At 31.9% G+C, this 20,291-nt stretch overlaps 7 protein-coding genes across 7 annotated transcripts; 3 read left to right on the top strand and 4 right to left on the bottom strand. All coding sequences in view use genetic code 12, as the record gives it.

The window, feature by feature from the left end:
* Positions 1–20: 20 nt before the first annotated feature.
* On the bottom strand, positions 21–1,910 carry J8A68_005627 (uncharacterized protein; the record flags this gene model as incomplete). Its single annotated transcript, XM_049409714.1, has 1 exon — positions 21–1,910. The coding sequence occupies one exon, from the start codon at positions 1,908–1,910 to the stop codon at positions 21–23; it is 1,890 nt and encodes a 629-aa protein (XP_049261043.1).
* Positions 1,911–2,153: 243 nt separating this feature from the next.
* STE23 (metalloendopeptidase) lies at positions 2,154–5,345 on the bottom strand (the record flags this gene model as incomplete). The annotated part of the gene is made up of 1 exon (XM_049409713.1): positions 2,154–5,345. One exon carries the CDS (start codon positions 5,343–5,345, stop codon positions 2,154–2,156), a length of 3,192 nt encoding a protein of 1,063 aa, XP_049261042.1.
* Positions 5,346–7,701: 2,356 nt separating this feature from the next.
* J8A68_005625 (uncharacterized protein) lies at positions 7,702–9,324 on the top strand (the record flags this gene model as incomplete). Its single annotated transcript, XM_049409712.1, has 1 exon — positions 7,702–9,324. The coding sequence occupies one exon, from the start codon at positions 7,702–7,704 to the stop codon at positions 9,322–9,324; it is 1,623 nt and encodes a 540-aa protein (XP_049261041.1).
* A 187-nt stretch (positions 9,325–9,511) lies between these two features.
* On the bottom strand, positions 9,512–10,261 carry ADK1 (adenylate kinase; the record flags this gene model as incomplete). The annotated part of the gene is made up of 1 exon (XM_049409711.1): positions 9,512–10,261. One exon carries the CDS (start codon positions 10,259–10,261, stop codon positions 9,512–9,514), a length of 750 nt encoding a protein of 249 aa, XP_049261040.1.
* Positions 10,262–10,785: 524 nt separating this feature from the next.
* Positions 10,786–12,669, bottom strand: MAE1 (malate dehydrogenase (oxaloacetate-decarboxylating); the record flags this gene model as incomplete). Its single annotated transcript, XM_049409710.1, has 1 exon — positions 10,786–12,669. One exon carries the CDS (start codon positions 12,667–12,669, stop codon positions 10,786–10,788), a length of 1,884 nt encoding a protein of 627 aa, XP_049261039.1.
* A 2,772-nt stretch (positions 12,670–15,441) lies between these two features.
* J8A68_005622 (uncharacterized protein) lies at positions 15,442–16,527 on the top strand (the record flags this gene model as incomplete). The annotated part of the gene is made up of 1 exon (XM_049409709.1): positions 15,442–16,527. The coding sequence occupies one exon, from the start codon at positions 15,442–15,444 to the stop codon at positions 16,525–16,527; it is 1,086 nt and encodes a 361-aa protein (XP_049261038.1).
* Positions 16,528–16,761: 234 nt separating this feature from the next.
* On the top strand, positions 16,762–19,476 carry J8A68_005621 (uncharacterized protein; the record flags this gene model as incomplete). The annotated part of the gene is made up of 1 exon (XM_049409708.1): positions 16,762–19,476. One exon carries the CDS (start codon positions 16,762–16,764, stop codon positions 19,474–19,476), a length of 2,715 nt encoding a protein of 904 aa, XP_049261037.1.
* Between the last annotated feature and the right edge of the window lie 815 nt (positions 19,477–20,291).

Below are 20,291 nucleotides of genomic sequence, written 5' to 3'. Positions count from 1 at the left end.
ATATGTATTGAAATAGCCGCCTATAAAATCTCCCGTAATTGTGCTTGTCTATCAATTCTTAACCCATCTCCTTCATCATCATCACTTTCATGACTAACTAATTCATAAAGACTCGATATCCAAGTATTACTATTCAATATCTTATCATCTCCACCAATTATCAAATGAACTTTTTTATTCACTTGTCCAATTTCCTGAATCACTCTTGCTTCTTCATAAGTTACTCCTCCCTTTATATAAATAATTATATCTTGTACATCACCACCACCGCCATTCCCAACCAGATTTCCATACTGTCGTCTAACCGTATCCGGAACCAAGGTGGATAAGAATTGACTTGATGAACGATGACCGCTGGAATCAGTATTTGGATTAATCAAATCATTAAGAATATCATTCAATCTAGGTGTATATTGTAAATAAATATTATCATTTCCAGAATTATTGCTATCACGATTAAATAAACTTTGAATATTCTTTTTGGCAAAGATATTCTTCAATACTGGTTGATTGTCTGATTTATGATGGGTTGAAGATATGGCAGAACTAAATAATGTTTTAAATCTTTTCATTAATTCATTTTGTGCCAGGGTTGGTAATGGATTCGTATAGGTTGGATTATTTAATTTTGATATAAATAATGATAATTCTTGAGGATTATTATGAAATCTGATTGAATATAATAAAATCAATTTGATTTTGTTGATGGTGTTTGTTTTATTTGATTCGAGGATTTCCATAAGTTTTGATTTAAGTTCCAGATGATTTGATTCACCTGATCCACAAGCAAGGTCTTGTTGTAATTCCCCAACTTCCCATAGACTTTGATTCAGGATTTGTTTATCAATTTCTGATAATAGATTTAAATGTTTTAAAATATTTTCGGAAAGTTTTCTATATTGAGGAAATTTAGTTAATAATTGTTTTAATTCCACCAAATTTTGAGTTTTTAAATTATCTAAAGAAGATTGTTTAGTTTGAGTTTTATATTCTTCAACATATTTTTGAAATTTTTCGGTTAAATCTCCATAATTTAAATACATTGCTTCACGATAAAATTTATCCAGTTCTTCTGATAAAATAATTTGTTCCTTTGTATCTGGTAATTGAACAATATTCTTGGATATACCGACAAATTCATGTATCATTGATTGATAAGTCCATGGGGAAAGTAATGGAGTGATTGGATCATTTTTCCGATCTAATAATAATAATATTGGAGCAACATCTGAATTCCTATTCAAATCATCAAATAAATTATTATTTGAATTGGAATTGATATTATACAAAATCTCAGAACTTAATCGTTTCAAATCAAGTGAATTCGATTCATATTTGATAATTGGAGTTTTCTTTAATGATAACAACAAACTAATTAATCTATTAGATTCTTCAATTGCAGGATTAATTTTTAATATTCCAGTTATTGGCTTTTCAATCAAATATAAATTATCATTAACAATTAAATAATCTTGAAAGATTTCCATTACTTTCTCAATAACTTCAAATTCATCAGCTTCAGCAATTGATTCTATTTGATTCTTTGAAATACAATTATTTAAATATAATTGATATTTACCAAAATGTGGTGAATGTAATTCTGAATTTAAATATTGAATTGATTCTTTACATGGATGAATATAAACAATACAATTAAGGTGTTTCATGGTAGCCAATTGCAGTTGTGATTCTATTAATTCAATTAAGATGATATCATTGGCTAATAATTGAGATTGAGTAAAACACATTGATATAATCAGGGTTGTATGTTTATCAAGTAATAATACCTTAGCTTTGACATTTGATGTTAATGTGCCACCGGCAGTATTCAGCTTTGCATTGGTTGTTGTTGATGGTGAGAATATCTTATTGAAATAACTATCCTTAACTTGTAATAAACTTAATGTCATCTTGTAACTTTTCAATTCCACTGATGAATAGGAGAAGAGGAACAACAAGTAGAGTTGTAAAATATGAATCGTCATAATATTTTCCCTGAATATTAAGGTTTGGCAACACGCACGTGACTGATTAGTTATATGCAGTACATTCCCAACAATCTACTGGTAACAGGAAATGCCGATAGAGATCAGATAAAAAGACAGTCTAATATAGCATTGAATAGTTTTTATATAAATAAGTACAATAATAATCTATAAATGCGATTGATCATAATAAAATTTCGATAATGGATTAACTGGTTTTGGAATTCCACCAGTTAATCTATCATTTCTAAATTCATTAATTTGAGTTATCAATTGTCCAGTTGGATAATCTTCAGGAACAGGTTTTTCAACCATAATCTGAATTACGGATTCAATCAGTGCTTCATCCAATTCAGCATCTGGATTAACTTTTCTAATTTCTGCAATTAATTTCTTGGTAACGAGATTATAATCGATCTTTTCTTGAATTTGTTCTTTGACAATAGATTCAATAATATCATGATCGATTTCATAATCATGTTTATAAACATAATTAACCACCGCACTTTGGACTCTCTTTTCAAGACTAATTTCATTGGCATTTTGAGAATTTAAATAAACCAATAACTTCCCGGTCTTTGTATTTCCTGCCCGGATATAATCATTAAAATAATCAATAAATTCCTGCTTGGTGATATTCTCCAAAATACTTACATGTTTAAGTCTAGATTCAAAATCATAATATCCATCAGTAATAGTATTCCAAAGTCTAGAAGTTTCTTCATTCAAATGTTTCAATTTTGCTAATTTGAAATCCTTAAGTGCTTGTTTAAATTTATTAAAATCTTCTTGAGTTAATTTTTCATTCACATATTTTCCAAAATGTAATAAAAATTCATCAATTCTATATTCTAAATAATCATTTGTTCTTTCTGATTGTATCAAGATTCTGAACCCCAAAGAAGTTCTACCTAATCTAACACCTGAAAATACAACATATCCTAATTGTTCTTTAGTTCTAAGTTGATTAAAACAAGGTTCACGAATAATAGTAGCCAATAAATCAGTAAAGACACGTAATCTTGGATCTTCAGAATCGGGACTAATTTGAATATAATATTCAATACATGAATTAATATTTTTATCATCTTGTAAAGGAAGTTCATATCTTATAACTTCACCCAGTTGAAGAATGAAATTTTGCATTCTGAAAACTTCTTCAATTTGATTATATTCATTAGCAATAGGTTTAATTTTTTGAATAGCATTTTGGATTGTAGCCTTAATATCATTTGCTTTTACAATATCAAAATTACCATGAATTAAAACTTCAGCAAATATACCTGATTTCCAAATATCTTCAGTAGAAAATTTATAAATATCTTCAAATGAAATATCATCCAATATTTTTACTTTATCATCATAAAGATAAGTCTTTTCATTAACCAAAGTTAAAAAATAGGTTCCAATTTGAGCATATGGAACACTATATCCAAAATTCTTAAATTCTTTACGTAATTTAAATTTAATTGCATCAAATCTTTCCTTGTCAGGTTTAAAATTAACAAATTTTTGTAATACTTTTTCCAACAACACTGCTAATTTATCATTATATCCAGTAACTTTAAAATTAATCCCATCTCTCCAAGTAATTATATGTACTTTCAACCCAACCAAAGATGCATAATATGTAATTTGATTCAATTCATCATTCAATAATTCCGTCATTAATGCTGCGCAAGTTGATGAATAAATGTCAGTATTTGAACTAGGAATATGAAATGCCACTTCAATAGTACCCTTGGGGACTTCAAATCGATCATCTTGTTTATACCATACATTCATCTTATTATTATTTTCAATAACATAAGGAGCGAGTTGTGGAGTTGGTGATTTCTTTTTAAGAACTTCAAAATCAGTTGGGATGAAATCATTTGGAATTGGGAATTGTAATTTTGGATTCTTAGTTGGAGAACGAATGGCTTTCATAAGATCTTGAGGAATTGGTTCAAATTCATATTCTGTTCCATACCATTTTTCCCGTTTGGTTAATCCAGTTAATGATTGAGAAACTAATGTAATTCTAAAATTATCCGGGTTTAAATATTGACCAAATTGTTTAATTAATTTGGGATCAAATTCACGATATATGCTAGAACTTAAAATATATTCCGGAGGGATTATTGCAGGATATTTGTATAAGGTACTACTTAATCTTGATACCGTGGAAGAAGTATCTGATTTTTGTTTAAATTTAAAATTAATCTGAGACATTTCTTGCATTTCTTGCCAAATCCATTGTTGTGGTTCATGTTCTTTTGTAATAAGATTTAAATAATCAAATGAAATTTGAATAATTTGTTTCCAATTCTCCAATCCCAGAGGAGTTAAATGTATTTCAATAATAAAGAATGAATTCCCTTCACAAATTTTCATATTCCCGGAAGATAATTCAGTAGCCCATCCTTTTGATTTCAAAAAATGCAATATAGATCCTTCACTTTCATGTCCAATTAAATGGGAGAAATAACCTTGAGGTTTTGTTGCCCACTGATTTTCTAAATCATCAGGAACCATAAACATAAGTTCAACTTGATGATTATCCATAATTGGCTTTGCTTTAGTTAATTTACCTAAATGCTCAGGTTGTAAAATTATTGAACCGTTATATTGAGGTCTAGGTAAATTTTTATTTGGAACTGCTGAAAATTTATCAATTGCCCATGAAGTTAAAGTATCTAAATCTTCTTTACCAAGAATAACTAAATTCATTAAATTTGAAGAATAATGACTTTTATGAAATTCTATTAATACATCTCTTACATTTATCCCCTTCGCAATTGGTTCAACATGTAATGTTTGATAATTACCAGTCAGAAATCCATTATAAGGATGATTTGGATTACTATTCAGTTTATCTAATTGATGTAATCTCCAATCATCATTTTGTAAATTCTTCTTGTTTTCGGAATCAACGGCATTAATTTCACGATCTTTACAACTATTGCTAAATAATGGACAAATAAAGAATTGAGCAAACCTATCTAAAGCACCTTCCAAATAATCCGAACTTAATTGGAAATAATAATTAGTATGTTCAGATGAAGTATAAGCATTTGAATGACCAGAATGTTTTGATAAATAACTGGAATATTCATTTTCTTGAGGATATTTTTCAGTACCCATAAATAATAAATGTTCACAAAAATGAGCTAATCCTGGGATTTGATATTGTTTATCAGCAAATGAACCAACATTAACATCTAATGAAGCAGCAGATTTATCAGCAGTTGGATCATTGATTAATAAAACATGTAAATCATTTGAATTTAATTTGATAAATCTATAAGAACGGTCGTCTATAATTGGTTTCTCAATGACATTGTTGTCTGCCAATAAAGTGAATTGTTGATCTTTCATTGTGGTATTGAAAGTTGTTGAGGTTGTAAAAGTGTTGTAAATAAATTTAATGGGAAATAATTTATTGGTTGTAATAAATGAAGATACAATTGATGGTAAACTACTATTTCTTATAAATAACATTAATGGTAAGAGTAATACTGTATATAAGATAACTTTCATATACAATGCACACACTCTCCTTCTATAAGTTATTTGTTAAGTTGTTAGTAGTGAAAAATTGGTACTTTAATAGTTATTTGGAATTTTATAAGATTCATAAGACCTAGACCTAGACCAGATTGACAGAGAGACAGAGGCAACTGAAAAAAAAAAAATATTGTGAAAAATTACGTAATCGATAAACAATACTACAATGGGGAAATTACTCTCAGACATTCACATTCTACATTGTTTGCAATAGTAAAGGAATTTCATTTCATGACAAGTATCTATGAGTACTCCGCAATCTCTCATGCCACACTTTCTTTCAGACTATTCTAGTTAGGTTTAATACTGCGGGATGAGAACCCTTCTCAAAGGTATGCATGACTGGTAACTTATAATTCAGTACAACTGTGTAGCCTAATGTTGACTACCAAATCCTCTATTGACACTTCCGAGGTTGTGTTCTATTTTGTGGGGTATGAATATTTTGAAGTGTGTAACCTCGTCAATTCTTTTACGTCACAAAACCTCTATGTACACTCCATTGCGTCACATACTAAGCATAAATGAATTGACAATGTTGCAAATCTATTACCTAAACTCATTATACATTTCCAAGATATTTAGAAGAACGTCTTAGTTCGTATGACTAGAAACAACCTCGTGCGAAACTTCTGTTTCCTTATGTTCCAAGAACAAGCACTACCGGTAGATTAGTAGATCAGTCATTCAAATCATGCAAATAACTTAATCACCAACATATGTAAGATATCGCCATATAATGAAGTATGAAACATTGCCATTATGAGTAGAGTGGTATGTGATTGTTACCGTTCCTGAAATACATTAAACGGGGATTCTTTGAACACTAAATCTTTTGCCATCAAATTCCCTTTTTTTGGGTTTATACTTTATTTTTGCAACCATTAAACCCACTTCTACATTGGAATTGAGATTGTAAAAAACTAGCTTAGTTAGTGAATTTCTATATAAATTATATAGGGAGGTATTAGTTTATAATATCTCAAGATATCTAATAGATAATTGCGCTTCCGGTTAGCAAAGCTTATTTCTCGATAACTGCGTTACACTCTTACATTGTGGTCATTGGCATTATCATCACCATCACCACTGCCATCATAAGCATCTTGAGATCCTCCAGTTTTCTGACGATCAGGATCTCGGTGGAGAAGATTATCTCCCTTCCCTGAACCAACCTGTTCTGAAGAACTTTCTTGAACCAACTGCGTATTTTCCCTTCCGGTGTGTTTTGTAACTTTAGTACCTCTCTTGTTTGAATTTAACTGTTCCTCAATTTAGGATTTATGTTTCTATCCATTTTGAGAAAGAATGCATAAAATTTTGTTTGAACAATTATATTAAACTCAATAAAAAGACGCAATCACAATGTAAGAGTGAAACGCAGTTATTGAGAAATAAGCTTTATAAACCTGGAAACGCGTTATCTATTTGATACCTGAGATATTATGAACTAACACCTCCCTGTATGACATATATAGAAATTCACTAACTAAACTAGTTTTTAACAATATCAATTCCAAAAGGTGGAAATCCACTCATATTAATATTAATCCAGAAAGCTCGTCTAAGCTCCCTAAGCAAACCCCTAAGGCAAATCCTGACTAATATTACTCTAGTTTACTAATTAGCTTAAACTCTAAATTAACTTCGTCTTGGGAAACGACGGACCTAAAAATCACAGAATGTATCATCCTGGAATTCATCCTTATAACAAATTTTTAAAAGCATAATTGATATAAAGGTACCCTTATTGATATACAAGTGTACCCTAATATGTAAATAAGCAATTAAGTCAGATTGTTATCTTCGTACTATAAAAAAATACTGTGTCTCAAAGTAACCACTGGTAGTTTGAGTGTTGTCTCACGAAAGCTTTAGGCGATTGTCTCGTTTTGCAAACCTATTTGTTACTAATGGAAGACGGAATCGTTTACTAGTACTATGAAAGCACTTTAAGTTTTGCACATTCAAGTTGTGTAGTTTCATCTTGTTTATCACTAAAGTAATTGGATCTGTTGTCTCTTCTCAATTGGGAAATTTTCTGTGAGCCGCACAAACTATTCTCTTTTCTGCTAAAACCCAGAAATTGAAAATCTTCTCTTCAAATGATCAAGATGGAATTGTAATCAAACAGCATCATCCCCTTTTCACTATCCTTCACCCCAGAATGGCCGATATATTAGAAGCATATGAACAGAGTCTAAGTGAATTAACCTTCAATTCACGTCCTATAATTGATACTTTAACAACTATAGCCAAAGAAAACTCAACAATAGCAGATGGAATAATTGATTTAATTAGTCAACGAATCTATAAAGCCATACCCGATCAAAAGTTATTTGCATTATATTTATTAGATTCTATATGTAAGACCATAGGAAATCCTTATTGTATGTTAGTTGGAGATGACATATTTGCATTATATTCTCATGTATTCCAATTGGTAAATGAACAAACACGAACTAAATTAGTTGGATTGTTTGAAACTTGGAAGGTTTCAAAAGTAAGAGGGACTACTGATCCATTGTTTCCTAGATCACAAATTGATAAGATTGACCAATTTCTTAATAAGGCAGGATATCCCAAGAGTTCAAGCGGAGGGAAAAAGACGATGTCATTGACTAATAAATCATTGATTGATGATATAAATCAATTAATTCCATTATTTGAAAGAAAATTGAAATCAAGTAATGATATAAAAGTAAAAGACAAATATGAAGCATTAAAACAATTGAAATTATTATTAAATAGTCAACAAATGAAACAAGTTGAATTATTGGCAGTTCAGAGTCAACTTAATAACATCAAAGAACAAGAATTAACTCCTACACCACCACCAGCCGCGAATGCTGCTCCCCTTCAAATACAGAAACAACAGCAACAAGTCCAACAACAACAACCCAGAATAAACCCAGCGATTGCCATCTTCCCGCAACTCATACAATCCGGTCTAATCAAAAAACACCAAGAACCAATTCCTGGATCCAAACCTAGTTATTCCCTAGTATTCCCTAAGATCAAATATGTCAAGCCATCTAATGAACTTCCATCAAATAATACATTAGAAGACATCTTAAATGCCAGTTCTTCAATTCAACGTTCCGAATATGAAAAATTAAAATTTGGTGAATTATTACTCATCACCAAGAAAATCACCAATACATCCCTACAAGATTTCATCAATGGGAACAAACCAACCACACAAACAATTAATCTATTATATGATGCCAAACCATCGAAATGTTCCATATGTGGTAAGAGATTTTCCGTGGATGATGAAGGTAGTGCCACAAGAAAGAGATTGCATTTAGATTGGCATTTCAGAATCAATAAGAAATTATCCGCCCTGGGTGGTGGTGGTGCTGGTGGCGGGTCAGCTGGATCGAATGTTCAATCTCGGGGCTGGTATTTGGATGATTATGATTGGGTTAAGTTTAAGGATGATGCATTGTTGGAATATGCCACTACGGGGGAAACACAACGAGAAATGGAAGCAGCCGCAGCAGCAAGTGATGTGGATGTATATGATAAGAATCATAAGGTTCCATATGTTGTGGTGGCTAGTTCTGATACTAATATGAATAATAGATGTTTGATATGTCGTGAACAAGTGAAGGCTAGTTATAATGATGAGATTGGAGAATGGTGTTGGTTTGGATGTATGAAGAATCCTGGGGAAGGGAAAAATAGTAGAAAGATTGTTCATGTAAGTTGTTTTAATGAATCTAATAAGAAACGTTCAGCTGAGGGTGAAGTTGGTGGAATCAATGTTAAAAGAGGAAAATACTGAACTCACCAATGTTTTATAGAAATAAGTCAAATAGAAAAGCTATGTGTTTAGTTAATAGATCATCCGTATAGTGTTTAACATTTTCATTTAAATACAAGAACAATAAATACTCTCTTTTATTTTAGAATATATATATATATAAAAGTTCAATAATAAATATACTTATTTAAGCTTTACTGGCTTTTCTTTAGTTTTGACCTAAACATTTTAAGATATCAGTCCAAACCTTGGATGGCTTTTGAGAAGCATCAACACCACTCCAAATACCAGCTTTTCTGTAGTAGTCAACAATTGGGAAAGTTTGTTTGTGATAAGTGACCAATCTTTTCTTTAAAGCAGCTTCATTATCATCTGATCTTTGAACCAATGGTTCACCAGTAAGATCATCAGTCATTTCCTTCTTTGGAGGGTTGAATAACTTATGGTAACTTCTTCCACTAGCAGGATGAACCAATCTACCAGTGATTCTAGCTACTAATAATTCATCATCAATCTTTAATTCCACGGCAGCTTCTAATGGAGTTTTTCTTTCTTCCAACATCTTATCCAATTTTTCAGCTTGAGGAATAGTTCTTGGGAATCCATCTAAAATGAAACCATTCTTACATTCCTTATTACCTTCCAATTCAGATTTAATCATATTAACCATAATTTCATCAGAAACTAATCCACCTTGATCCATGATTTTTTTGGCTTCAACCCCCAATTCAGTCTTGGCGGAAACTTGAGCTCTCAACATATCACCAGTGGCTAAATGACAAGCACAGAATTTGTCACGTAAGTTTGGTGCTTGAGTACCTTTACCACTACCTGGAGGACCAATAAGAACCATACGGATTGACTTTGGAACATCTGGAATAATACCAGCTTTCTTTTCCAATTGGTGGATACGTTCTTGTAATTTGGCAACGGTTTGCTTTAAGTCTTCAACTGACATGTTTTTAGTTTATAGTTCTTCTGATAAAGGAATTGGAATTGAAAAAGGAAATCAATTTTAAGTTTTTGTTGAAAATCTGAGAAGTGAACAATATAAAATGCAACCTCCAATTGAGAAAAAGTGAAAAATTCTCGAACCCGCAAAAAACAAAAGAAAAAAAAAAAATATTATTTGGACTCCGGGATTCTGGCGTGTTTTAATTGGTCCCTTCTTAAGTACTATATACTCCCCCACATAACCTTCCTGAAAGAGTACGTAAACTAAAGAATCGTCAAGAGCTTTAGAAGCCAAGACAACCGTTAGCAACCAACTTCACTTTTAAGCATTTAGATCTGAGTTTAGTTGGGAGTATTTAAGTAAGATTGCATCTTATCAAGCCTCTTCTACATTACAACTTGAATAATTAAAGAATATCGTATTGTATGTCTATTAAACCCAAAAATAAAGAAAAATAACTAATTAAATTAAATAAAATTATAAAGTACACCATTAAAAGAAAAGAAAAATATAAATATTTATGCCAATTAATATTGATAAGTATGAATTTCAGGTACATGTTCAACCTTAACCAATGGTCTATAAATTGGTTTCCACATTTGTGATCTTACCCACTCAAGACAATGATAGAAATCTCTTGGAACATTAACAAATCCACCATCTGGTCTTCTTTCACTTTCAACTCTAGCAGTACCTTCTTCTAAAGATTGTAAAATAACTGCAGTTGCAACATATGCACTAACTTCATCAATTTCTTCTAAACGAGGTAATAATCCATTCTTAGGGTTTTCCATCTTTGGTGACATCTTAGCTAATTGATCAACCGCGGCTGAAACCATTGTATCGGAAATAGTAGTACATCTTGACAAGACAGCTCCAAGTCCAATACCTGGGAATGTGAAACAATTGTTATTTTCAGAAATATAATATCCATCCACAGGTTCAAATGGTGATCCAGTGGCAATAAGAGCATTATTATCAGTCCATCTCATAATATCAACTGGAACGGCTTCATGTAATCTAGTTGGGTTGGATAATGGGAAAACAATTGGTTGTGAGTTATGTTTATACATTTCTTTAATGACTTGTTCAGTAAATGCACCAGCTTGAGTAGAACATCCAACTAAAACAGTTGGTTTAACCTTGGCAATAACATCAACTAAGTTGGCTGTATCGACATTTTCCCAATCCTTAGCTGGATCAGCATATCTCATTTGTGCTGGACTGGCTGTAGTAGAACTTTCTAAAATAAGACCATAACGATCCATACAATGAATTTTAGATCTTGCCTCTTCTCTAGTGGCACCATGAGATACCATATGATTAACAATTTGATCAGCAATACCTAAACCAGCAGATCCAGCTCCATAAATTAAAATTTCCGATTCAAGTAATTCACGTTTAGAAAATTTCAAACCAGCAGTTATTGAAGCCATAACAACAGCTCCAGTACCTTGAATATCATCATTAAAAGAAGGCAATTCTTCTCTATATTTATATAACATATCTCTACCAGTACTAACCCCGAAATCTTCATAATGTAACACCGCATTTGGGAATCTAGTTTTAACTGAATTAATGAATTTATCAATAAAATCCCAATAACGTTCACCTCTTACTCTTGGGAATTTATTACCCATATATAAATCATCATGTAATAATTTTTCATTATTTGTACCAACATCTAAAACAATTGGTAAAACTCTACCTGGATGAATACCAGCACATAAAGTCATTAAACCTAATTTAGCAATTGCAATTCTAACCCCACCAACACCTTGATCTCCAATACCTAAAATACCTTCACCATCAGATACAACGATATAATCAATATCTTTATCTTCACCATATGCAGATAATCTTTGATCTATTGAATCAGGATCAGTTATATCCAAGAAGCAACCTTCTGGTTTTCTGAATCTATGAGAATAAGCAGCAATAGCATCACCTTCAGTAGGAGTATATATAATTGGTAACATTTCTCTAATATGTCTTCTTACTAATTCATAATATAATACTTTATTTTGAATTCTCATTGAAGTTAAAAAATCATTTTTAGCTAAAGGAGTTTTCAAAAAACAAAATTGTCTATAAGCTCTTTCGACTTGTTCATCTAAAGTATTTATTTGTGCTGGTAATAAACCATTTAAACTAAATGCTCTTCTTTCTTCTAGAGTAAAAGCGGAACCTTTATTAAAGATTGGGGAATTTAATAAGGAAAATCCTTCTAAATCACATTCAATTGGACCTTCAATGGATAATCTGGTTGTTTTTGGTTTTAAACTAGCAATAGCAGCCCGTACATCAACTGGGGTTTTAATTGTATGAGTATGAATTGGAGTTGGTTTGGTGGCTACACTAGATGCAAATCTAGCAAATCTTATTTGTGGTCTATAACTTACTTTCAACATTGTTAGTTGTAGGATGTTGATTAATTGATTTGAAGTTCCAATTGAGAAGTAAAATAAAATATGACTTAGATTTTGTAAATTAAAGGAAATTCTTATTTAAAAATTTTATTGGAATGGAAATTTGGGAAAGTATTTAAATAAAAATATGTTAAACGTAATTGTTTTAATTATGAAAAAAAATAAAATATTGGTTTATCCGTTTCTTTTTGAGTTTCCGATTTAATCCTTTATACATTTAATTTATTTAATGTAAAGACAGTATAACAAAATTTTATTTTTTGACACATTTTAATTTTCATTTCATTCTAAATTAATTCAATCTTGTGCCTATAATAAACTCTTTCTCATCTTTCTAGAAATAAATGAAATTCGCCTCAATAGTTTATGGGGAGTTACTTAGACTATTGAATGTATAGTAGCAGATATGTCTATATCGTACGACAACTACAAGATAGAAAGATTGGCGTCAAGGGATGATGAGATGCTAAGACTGTCAAGAGAAAACGGTCCTGTTTCCGGTTGTCCTCCCCTCTTTTCTTCTACTTCTACTACCCCCAACTTTTTTTTTGGGTAACACTAATTCATCTGGTGAAAAGGAAATGTAACACAAATTTAAACAATAAGGAAGAAGACGCGATATATAAGATGTCCGTAGAAACATTTCATATATCGGTCAAACTGCAACTTCTATTAAAGAAGATGTCCTATTAGAATGCACACCTGGGGTGGTCCATCTCGTATCATATAAGTATTAATTACAAGTTAATAGAAAAAGTTAATTAGGTGTAAGTCTAGACCTCTTGACCCTGTTAAGTCACGTGTATGCGTTATTATTCTTCTCTCTCGTTTAAAAATTTTTCTATTGAGCTAAAAATAAATAAAAAAAAAAAATAAAAAAATTTCTTTTCCGAGTTTTTCCTGAAATTGAGAAAGATGCGCCAATTAGTTGGCGCATTGCGGATATTCCATCCTTTACACCAACTGTTGCCAACACTTTACGCAAACAAACACAAGCCACATTAAAAAACGCTATTGAGAGATATAAGTGAGGGGCGGAGGAGGAGTAGCTATATACAGTCCCTATAAAACTATAAGAAATAGCAGCCTTTTCTTTTTGCAGGGCGTATATTCCTTTCGCTTATCATTTCATTTTATAGTTACCTAATGCGCTATCCAACTTCATTCTAATCAATCCCTACTATGTAGACCTCGAGGATTACTTACAGTTAATATGATATACTGTGCTGGTTGTCCCCCCGAATATCGGTTTATGCTGTACACTGGTAAAAAAAAACCTCACGGAGAACGGAATACTTCGGAATAAACAAGCCAAACCCAAAACGAAAAATTCCGATCTTGTGTGGTTTTCTATTGTGAGGACTTTTATACCTTTGATTTTGTGATTAATAAGGTCCGTAAAGAACCCCTCACATCGTATTTCACTTTAATTAATTCTACTATACCTGCCATGGCAGCCAGATGAGCGATAACGGATTTGTAAGTTTGACATGTACATAATTATAAAAAAAAGTCTAAATGTGTCAGCAGGTACAATCTCTTATAATTATGAAGTGTTGCAGATTATACAATTCCGGTGGCCCCGATAGACGAGAATTTTGCAACAGTTCGTGGGAGTAGATTCTAGCATTCAAACACAATTTCCATTTGCTATATCTAACAATTTCGTGACACCTGTTAGAACTCATATAAACCTATCGATCATTAAAGAGCCAATTTTATGTCACACGAGATATGTTCTTTTTTGGTTGCGGCTGTTGAAGTTTGAGATTGAAGTGAATACCTTGCGTTATGTACAGTAGATATGGATTAGCGACATGCATGCTTCCCACATCTCCACATTCGAAACTCGCCATGGAACTTTGTTCGGTACGTGGTACCCTCTCCCGTATTGTAATTGGCTTTGCTATCATGTTCTTTTAATCCTCCTCTTTTTCCATGCAATGACCGCCTTTTCGCAGCTCCCCGTGGCTGCAAAACCCAAAAAGTCGGAACTACTTGACAGAAGTCCGGATACCTGAACCTGTTTAAAAATTCAGTACTTGGAGGTTTGATGAATGGTCTTCGGATATCATACAACCTGTGTCTACGCCTCTTAACTATTAGCGTGGACAGAAGATAGACATTGATTGAAGCTCGTGAATCACTAGGGTATAATGTTCTCTTTATCTAGATATTTCTCGGCTTTCTTTCCAGATACACTACTTCTTTTATCGCGATTTCGGAGTGTGAGCTTTGTCATTTTAAAGAGTAAAATCAAATCCGATGAAGAACTTTGGTTTTAGATATAATTTATAGAAACTGTGAAACAAGATAAAGTAAAAAGATTTAGCCCAGAAACAAGTTGCACAAAAATCAAGAAACAAGACCAGATTTTTGATTCTATCTGGTTCATATACTGTCTCTTTTGTTGTGTTATTAGATCTTCGAGAGTTCCCCTTGGCTGCAAATTTTTCCAAAAATTTCGTTGTCATTGGTACCATTAGTTAATCACGTATTTATCAATTGGTACATGTTCTATGAAACCTCTCTACTTGCTCAATCTCTTCATCCTTCATATAATATTCTGGGGCAAAAAATAAGCTATACAATGTCATTAGAGTATCTGATTTAGTGCTACCAGTTGCTCGCTTGTAAAAAAAAAAATTTTTCGGATAATTAACAATACAGAAATAATTTATAATAAACAAATATTTATCACATCTCCATATCTACTGTTATTTTCATTTACTTTATTCCTATGCTTTTAATATAATGTTTAACTCGATCCGCTCATTTCCAAGACAATGCAGTATTATACTATCAAAACGATTCAATTATGTAAAACCTTCACTTGACTTACCAATTGATCAACTTCGACCATTGTATACCAAATTTGGATGGTATATTATCCCAAAATCAGACGATGTTAGCAATAAATACACAGACTTGGTAAATGAAGAATTCGATAAGCACAACTTTACTAAAGATACTCCCAAGGATTCGATTCAAGAATTCGTCTCTAAATGGTATAAAATATACCATATAAATGAAATTGAAGGAAAGGAAAAAGCTGTTGCACTAGCTAAAGCAGCAAGAGTGGCTCTGGTGGGGACTAATGAGACATTCACGTATTACAGTGCAAAGAGACATGAAGCAGTAACTAAGGTGGGACTAGCTTTTCCTCCTGATTTTCAACAACTTGTAGAACGTAGATGGAATGAACTTGGCAGCACAACAAGGCAAAGGATTGTAACCACATATAAACAAATGGTTGGGGACGGATATCCAATAGTTGAAAATCCACAGAAGATTGGTGGTGGTAAACCACCCACCCTCGATAGAGAATTACAAAAATTTGAAAGACGCTATTATTTGAAACAATCTAGACTTAGTGAAATGCAGAAAGAATTGGACAAGCCAGATTTGACTATGGAAGATGTTGATGCCCAACTTCAACAAGAATGGAAAGAATCTAGTACCAGGGATAAAAGATTATTTGGACAGAGATTTGCAAAATTAGTAACAGCGGGCAAATATATAGAATATGGGAAAATTATTCCGTTCGAAGAAAGAACGGTTGAGCATGAGTTAATCTGGTGCATGTACAAAGGTGTAGATTTAGAATTGAACGAAACAGGTGATGTGATTGCTGTTTATTCTATTCAAAAGCCCATGCTTATAGAGTTTTATCGTCTAGAAAAGGGATTGACTATAGAAAAGGGTAGGAATAGGTTTCGTAGGTTATCTGCCGATGAATTAGCAGAACTTGAAAAGAAAGCTAGGGAGCTTCTCTTAGATGGGAAAGTTTGCTACAAAGATAAAATAGTGGATGCCAAAGAATACGCTCTTGAACATTAACGGCTTAATCTTTGTTTCGTTGTCTTTCTCTCTTTGCATTATCACTAGAAGTTTATGACATGTACATAGAAAAATTATTTATTATTTAGACAAGGTTTGTCTTCGCTGTCTGTCTGTATGTTTCTTGTCTCTCTCTAATAAAGAAGTTGTTGGGGAAGAAAAAAATTTTCAAAACCATCTTTTTGGATCAGAATACCAGTTGGTGAGTATATTCCCCAAATAGAGAATTTAAAGATGGCTGACAACAGTTCCATTCCGTTGTCTATATCCAATGAAGTAATTCCCATTCATTATCATTACAAATTAAATATAAATCATTTGAAACCGAATTTTTCTGGAGAAGCAATAATCAAACTTTCAAAGAATTGCAACAAGAATGCTAGTGAAGAACCACAAGGTGTTGCTACCTTTGGATTTTCATTAACTTTGCATGCTTCCAGATTAATCATTACCAAAGCGACCATTGGAGACGTCCCATTGAAAGTCACTTATGATAAACCCAATCAAAGAATAACATTTTCTTCCCCAGAAGATGCAGTCATCGATTCAACTTTGGATGATTTGTATATTAAATATATGGGACAAATCAAAACAATTGGAACATTTAAAGATAATACTCTGGGTTTATTCAAGACAAATTACTTAGATTCTATTTCAGGTAAAGCAAACAACTACATTTTGGCAACACATTTCCAACCTCATTTCGCCAAGGAAGTTTTCCCGATCATTGATGAATTGACCCATAAACCAACCATTGCGTTGGATATCACTACCAACACTAAATTTAAAGTAATGACTAATGGAAGGTTAGTTAGTTCAGAATATGTTGATGAAAATACTTTGTCTAAATTTGAATATGACTTACCTATAACCCCAGCAGTTATGGGATTTGTAATTGGTGATTTCGAATATATTCAAAGTGAATTATTATCTAATGTTAGAATTTATACATCAATTGGTGAAAGTAAGTATGCTAGATTTGCATTATCTATAATTGAAAAATACTTGCCGATTTTAGAATCGAAATTTGGTCATAAATATCCATTATCCAAACTTGATTTTGTAACATTACCATTTTTAAACGATGGTGCCATGGAAAATTGGGGATTGGTAACCGTTCTTGGTTCTAGCTTGTTGATCGATGAAGCTTCGGCATCACAACCAGAAAAGAATCAAGTTGTTGAGTTAGTAGTTCATGAATTAGTTCATCAATGGATTGGGAACTGGGTGTCATTTGATAATTGGAATTTACTCTGGTTTAATGAATCATTTGCTACTTGGTTAGCCAAGACTCTTATATCAAATGATGTTTCATATGAGGAATTATTAGATAGAGATTGTTTCTATGTTGATGAAAAGTATAGTATTGGAAGTATACAAGAACATATGCTGACAGTATATACTGGATTAAATGCCACAACCTCGACTATTTTTGATACCAATATGTATGAAAAAGGGATTGTTTTACTTAATATGATTCATCATGTTTTCAAAAGTGAAAATAAAGATTTGGTTTCATCAATGACTAAGGTAATTCTGCAACATCAAAATAAATCAATTAAATTATTCGATATTTGGCAAGTTTTAAATGAAGAGATAAGTATCGATTTACCAAGTTTTGTTTATTCCTGGTCTAGAGCCCATGGGTTCCCGTTGGTTCAAGTAACTAGTAATGAAGATGGAAGCAAGATTCATATTGAACAACATGCATATCTCTACAATTTAACCGCAGAACAAGTTGGTCTTGAAGATATTCCTTATCATATCCCACTTTTAATTGATGTTGTTAAAGATAATGGGGAAAGAAAACTATTGAATATCGTATTGACTGATCGCTCTATGGAGTTGGATATTCCAATTGAACAATTTGTTGCAATTAACACTGGTCGCGGTGGGTATTATAGAGTTTTGTATGACAGGTTATCTAATATTCATTTGATGGAACCTGATACTATTATCGGTGTATTGAATGATTTGGGTAAGATTTTGGGTACTTCCAATTCCACCAGCAACGATTTAATTAATTTCATTCAATTTATTGAAACATTTACTAAAAAGATCTGGAAATGGGATTGGCAAGTTATATTAATTGCCGTTGGATATTTGGAATCAATTAATCATAATTTATTACATTTTACGGAATGTGATGCGTTTTCAAAATGGTTACAAGGATATTCTGAAAAATTATTCAATAGAGTTAATTGGAACAAGACTTATTCAATTGATTATGACCCAATTGAAATCCAAGCTCGTGCTTCTATACTCCAATTAAATCTTCATAACAAACATGCTTACGATATTGCTCATAAATTATATATCCAATTCCTTAATTCAGGGATAAACAAATCCTTTACTCCTAAAGAATTGATTCCTGCTTTGTTTAATGTTATGATGACTCAAGCTTCCATGAAAGAATATAAACAAGTCCTTGCCTTTGTCAAAAACGCCAATTCATCAATCTTGAATCAAACCAATTTATCTGAAAATGAATTGCAAACAATTGCTGTGTCATCCTTATCATTCCCGAATAATTCCCAATTTCTTCATAAAACTTTAAACTTCATCCTGAATAATATTGATTCCAAATTGATTGAATTGGGATTAATTGGTTTCACGTATTCAATGAACGTGGAACATATTCATCAATTGTATGTTTGGTTCAATCTAAATTATGATAATTGGATTTTGCGTTCTCTCAGAAAGGGTTCTGATTGGTCTAAACAGATTGGAGTTACTGCTAAGAATATAACCAAATTAGTATTAGAGTTAATGAACCGTTCTCCAGATTTAATCCAATTGAAACAAGAATTTGTAGCTAAAAAAATATTGAAGTTGCCTGAACATGGTTTGAAGAAATTGAATGAAGAAATAGAAGTAGAAAATGAAAGTAAACTTGTAGTTGCTAAGTTTTATCCTGATTTAGAGAAATGGTTAGTTAATAGAATTTAAGTACATATTGGTTTTAACTGCATTTTCATGTAAATAGAGAATAACATTATAGAAATTAATTTATTTGAATCGTCATAGCCATATATCTCTCAAACAGATCCATAGCTTCGCTATTTATCGTGGAATGGATACTCTACCCATTGGTCATTTTTAGACATCATATAAACACAAATCTTCGTAACTTGAAAAATTTAACTAAGACGCTTCTGTTAGATGCAAAGCATAAGTGCTTAATTAACATCTAAATATTATTTCATTCTATTCATAGAGTTCATCGTCGCCTATTTGAACTGGTTTTGGAGCTCTGTTAGAAAACTACTAAAAGTGGCTGCAAATAATGGTTGCAAAAAAACCCATATAATACTCACTAGATAGAAGGTCGACGGGTGGTAGCGCCCAAATTGTGTTTATCATTAGTTGAGCTAATTGACTAGGAATCGGGTTATGTCAGTGGGTTATCTTATAATTTCAAATGGGTTGAAGCAAGGTTAGACTATGAAAACCAATAGTAGGAAATCATTGTCAAAACTATTTTCAGTGAACTGTTGAGCTAGGTATCATTCACCATTCTTGGTTATTAGAATCAAGAATGATCCGAGCATGGTTTTTATTCTTATGTTTCACTTACAATAATCTAATATTATTTTGGCATGGTATACTTGGAATACACTTCTTAGAATAAAAATATTTAACAAAATATGATCAAAAGGACATTGTGGAAACTTAATCGAAACACTAGGAATTTGTGGAGTTTACAAAAAGAGTAGATTAGGCATCGTCTTTTGTGGTTGTTAAATTTGATAGAGATTTACAAT

Source organism: Hemisphaericaspora subhashii (assembly GCF_019202705.1).
Source record: "Hemisphaericaspora subhashii strain CBS 10753 chromosome Unknown scaffold15, whole genome shotgun sequence".
Taxonomy (NCBI): domain Eukaryota; kingdom Fungi; phylum Ascomycota; class Pichiomycetes; order Serinales; family Debaryomycetaceae; genus Hemisphaericaspora; species Hemisphaericaspora subhashii.
The sequence above is the reverse complement of the archived record's forward strand: the minus strand, read 5'-3'. Positions and strand labels throughout refer to the sequence as shown.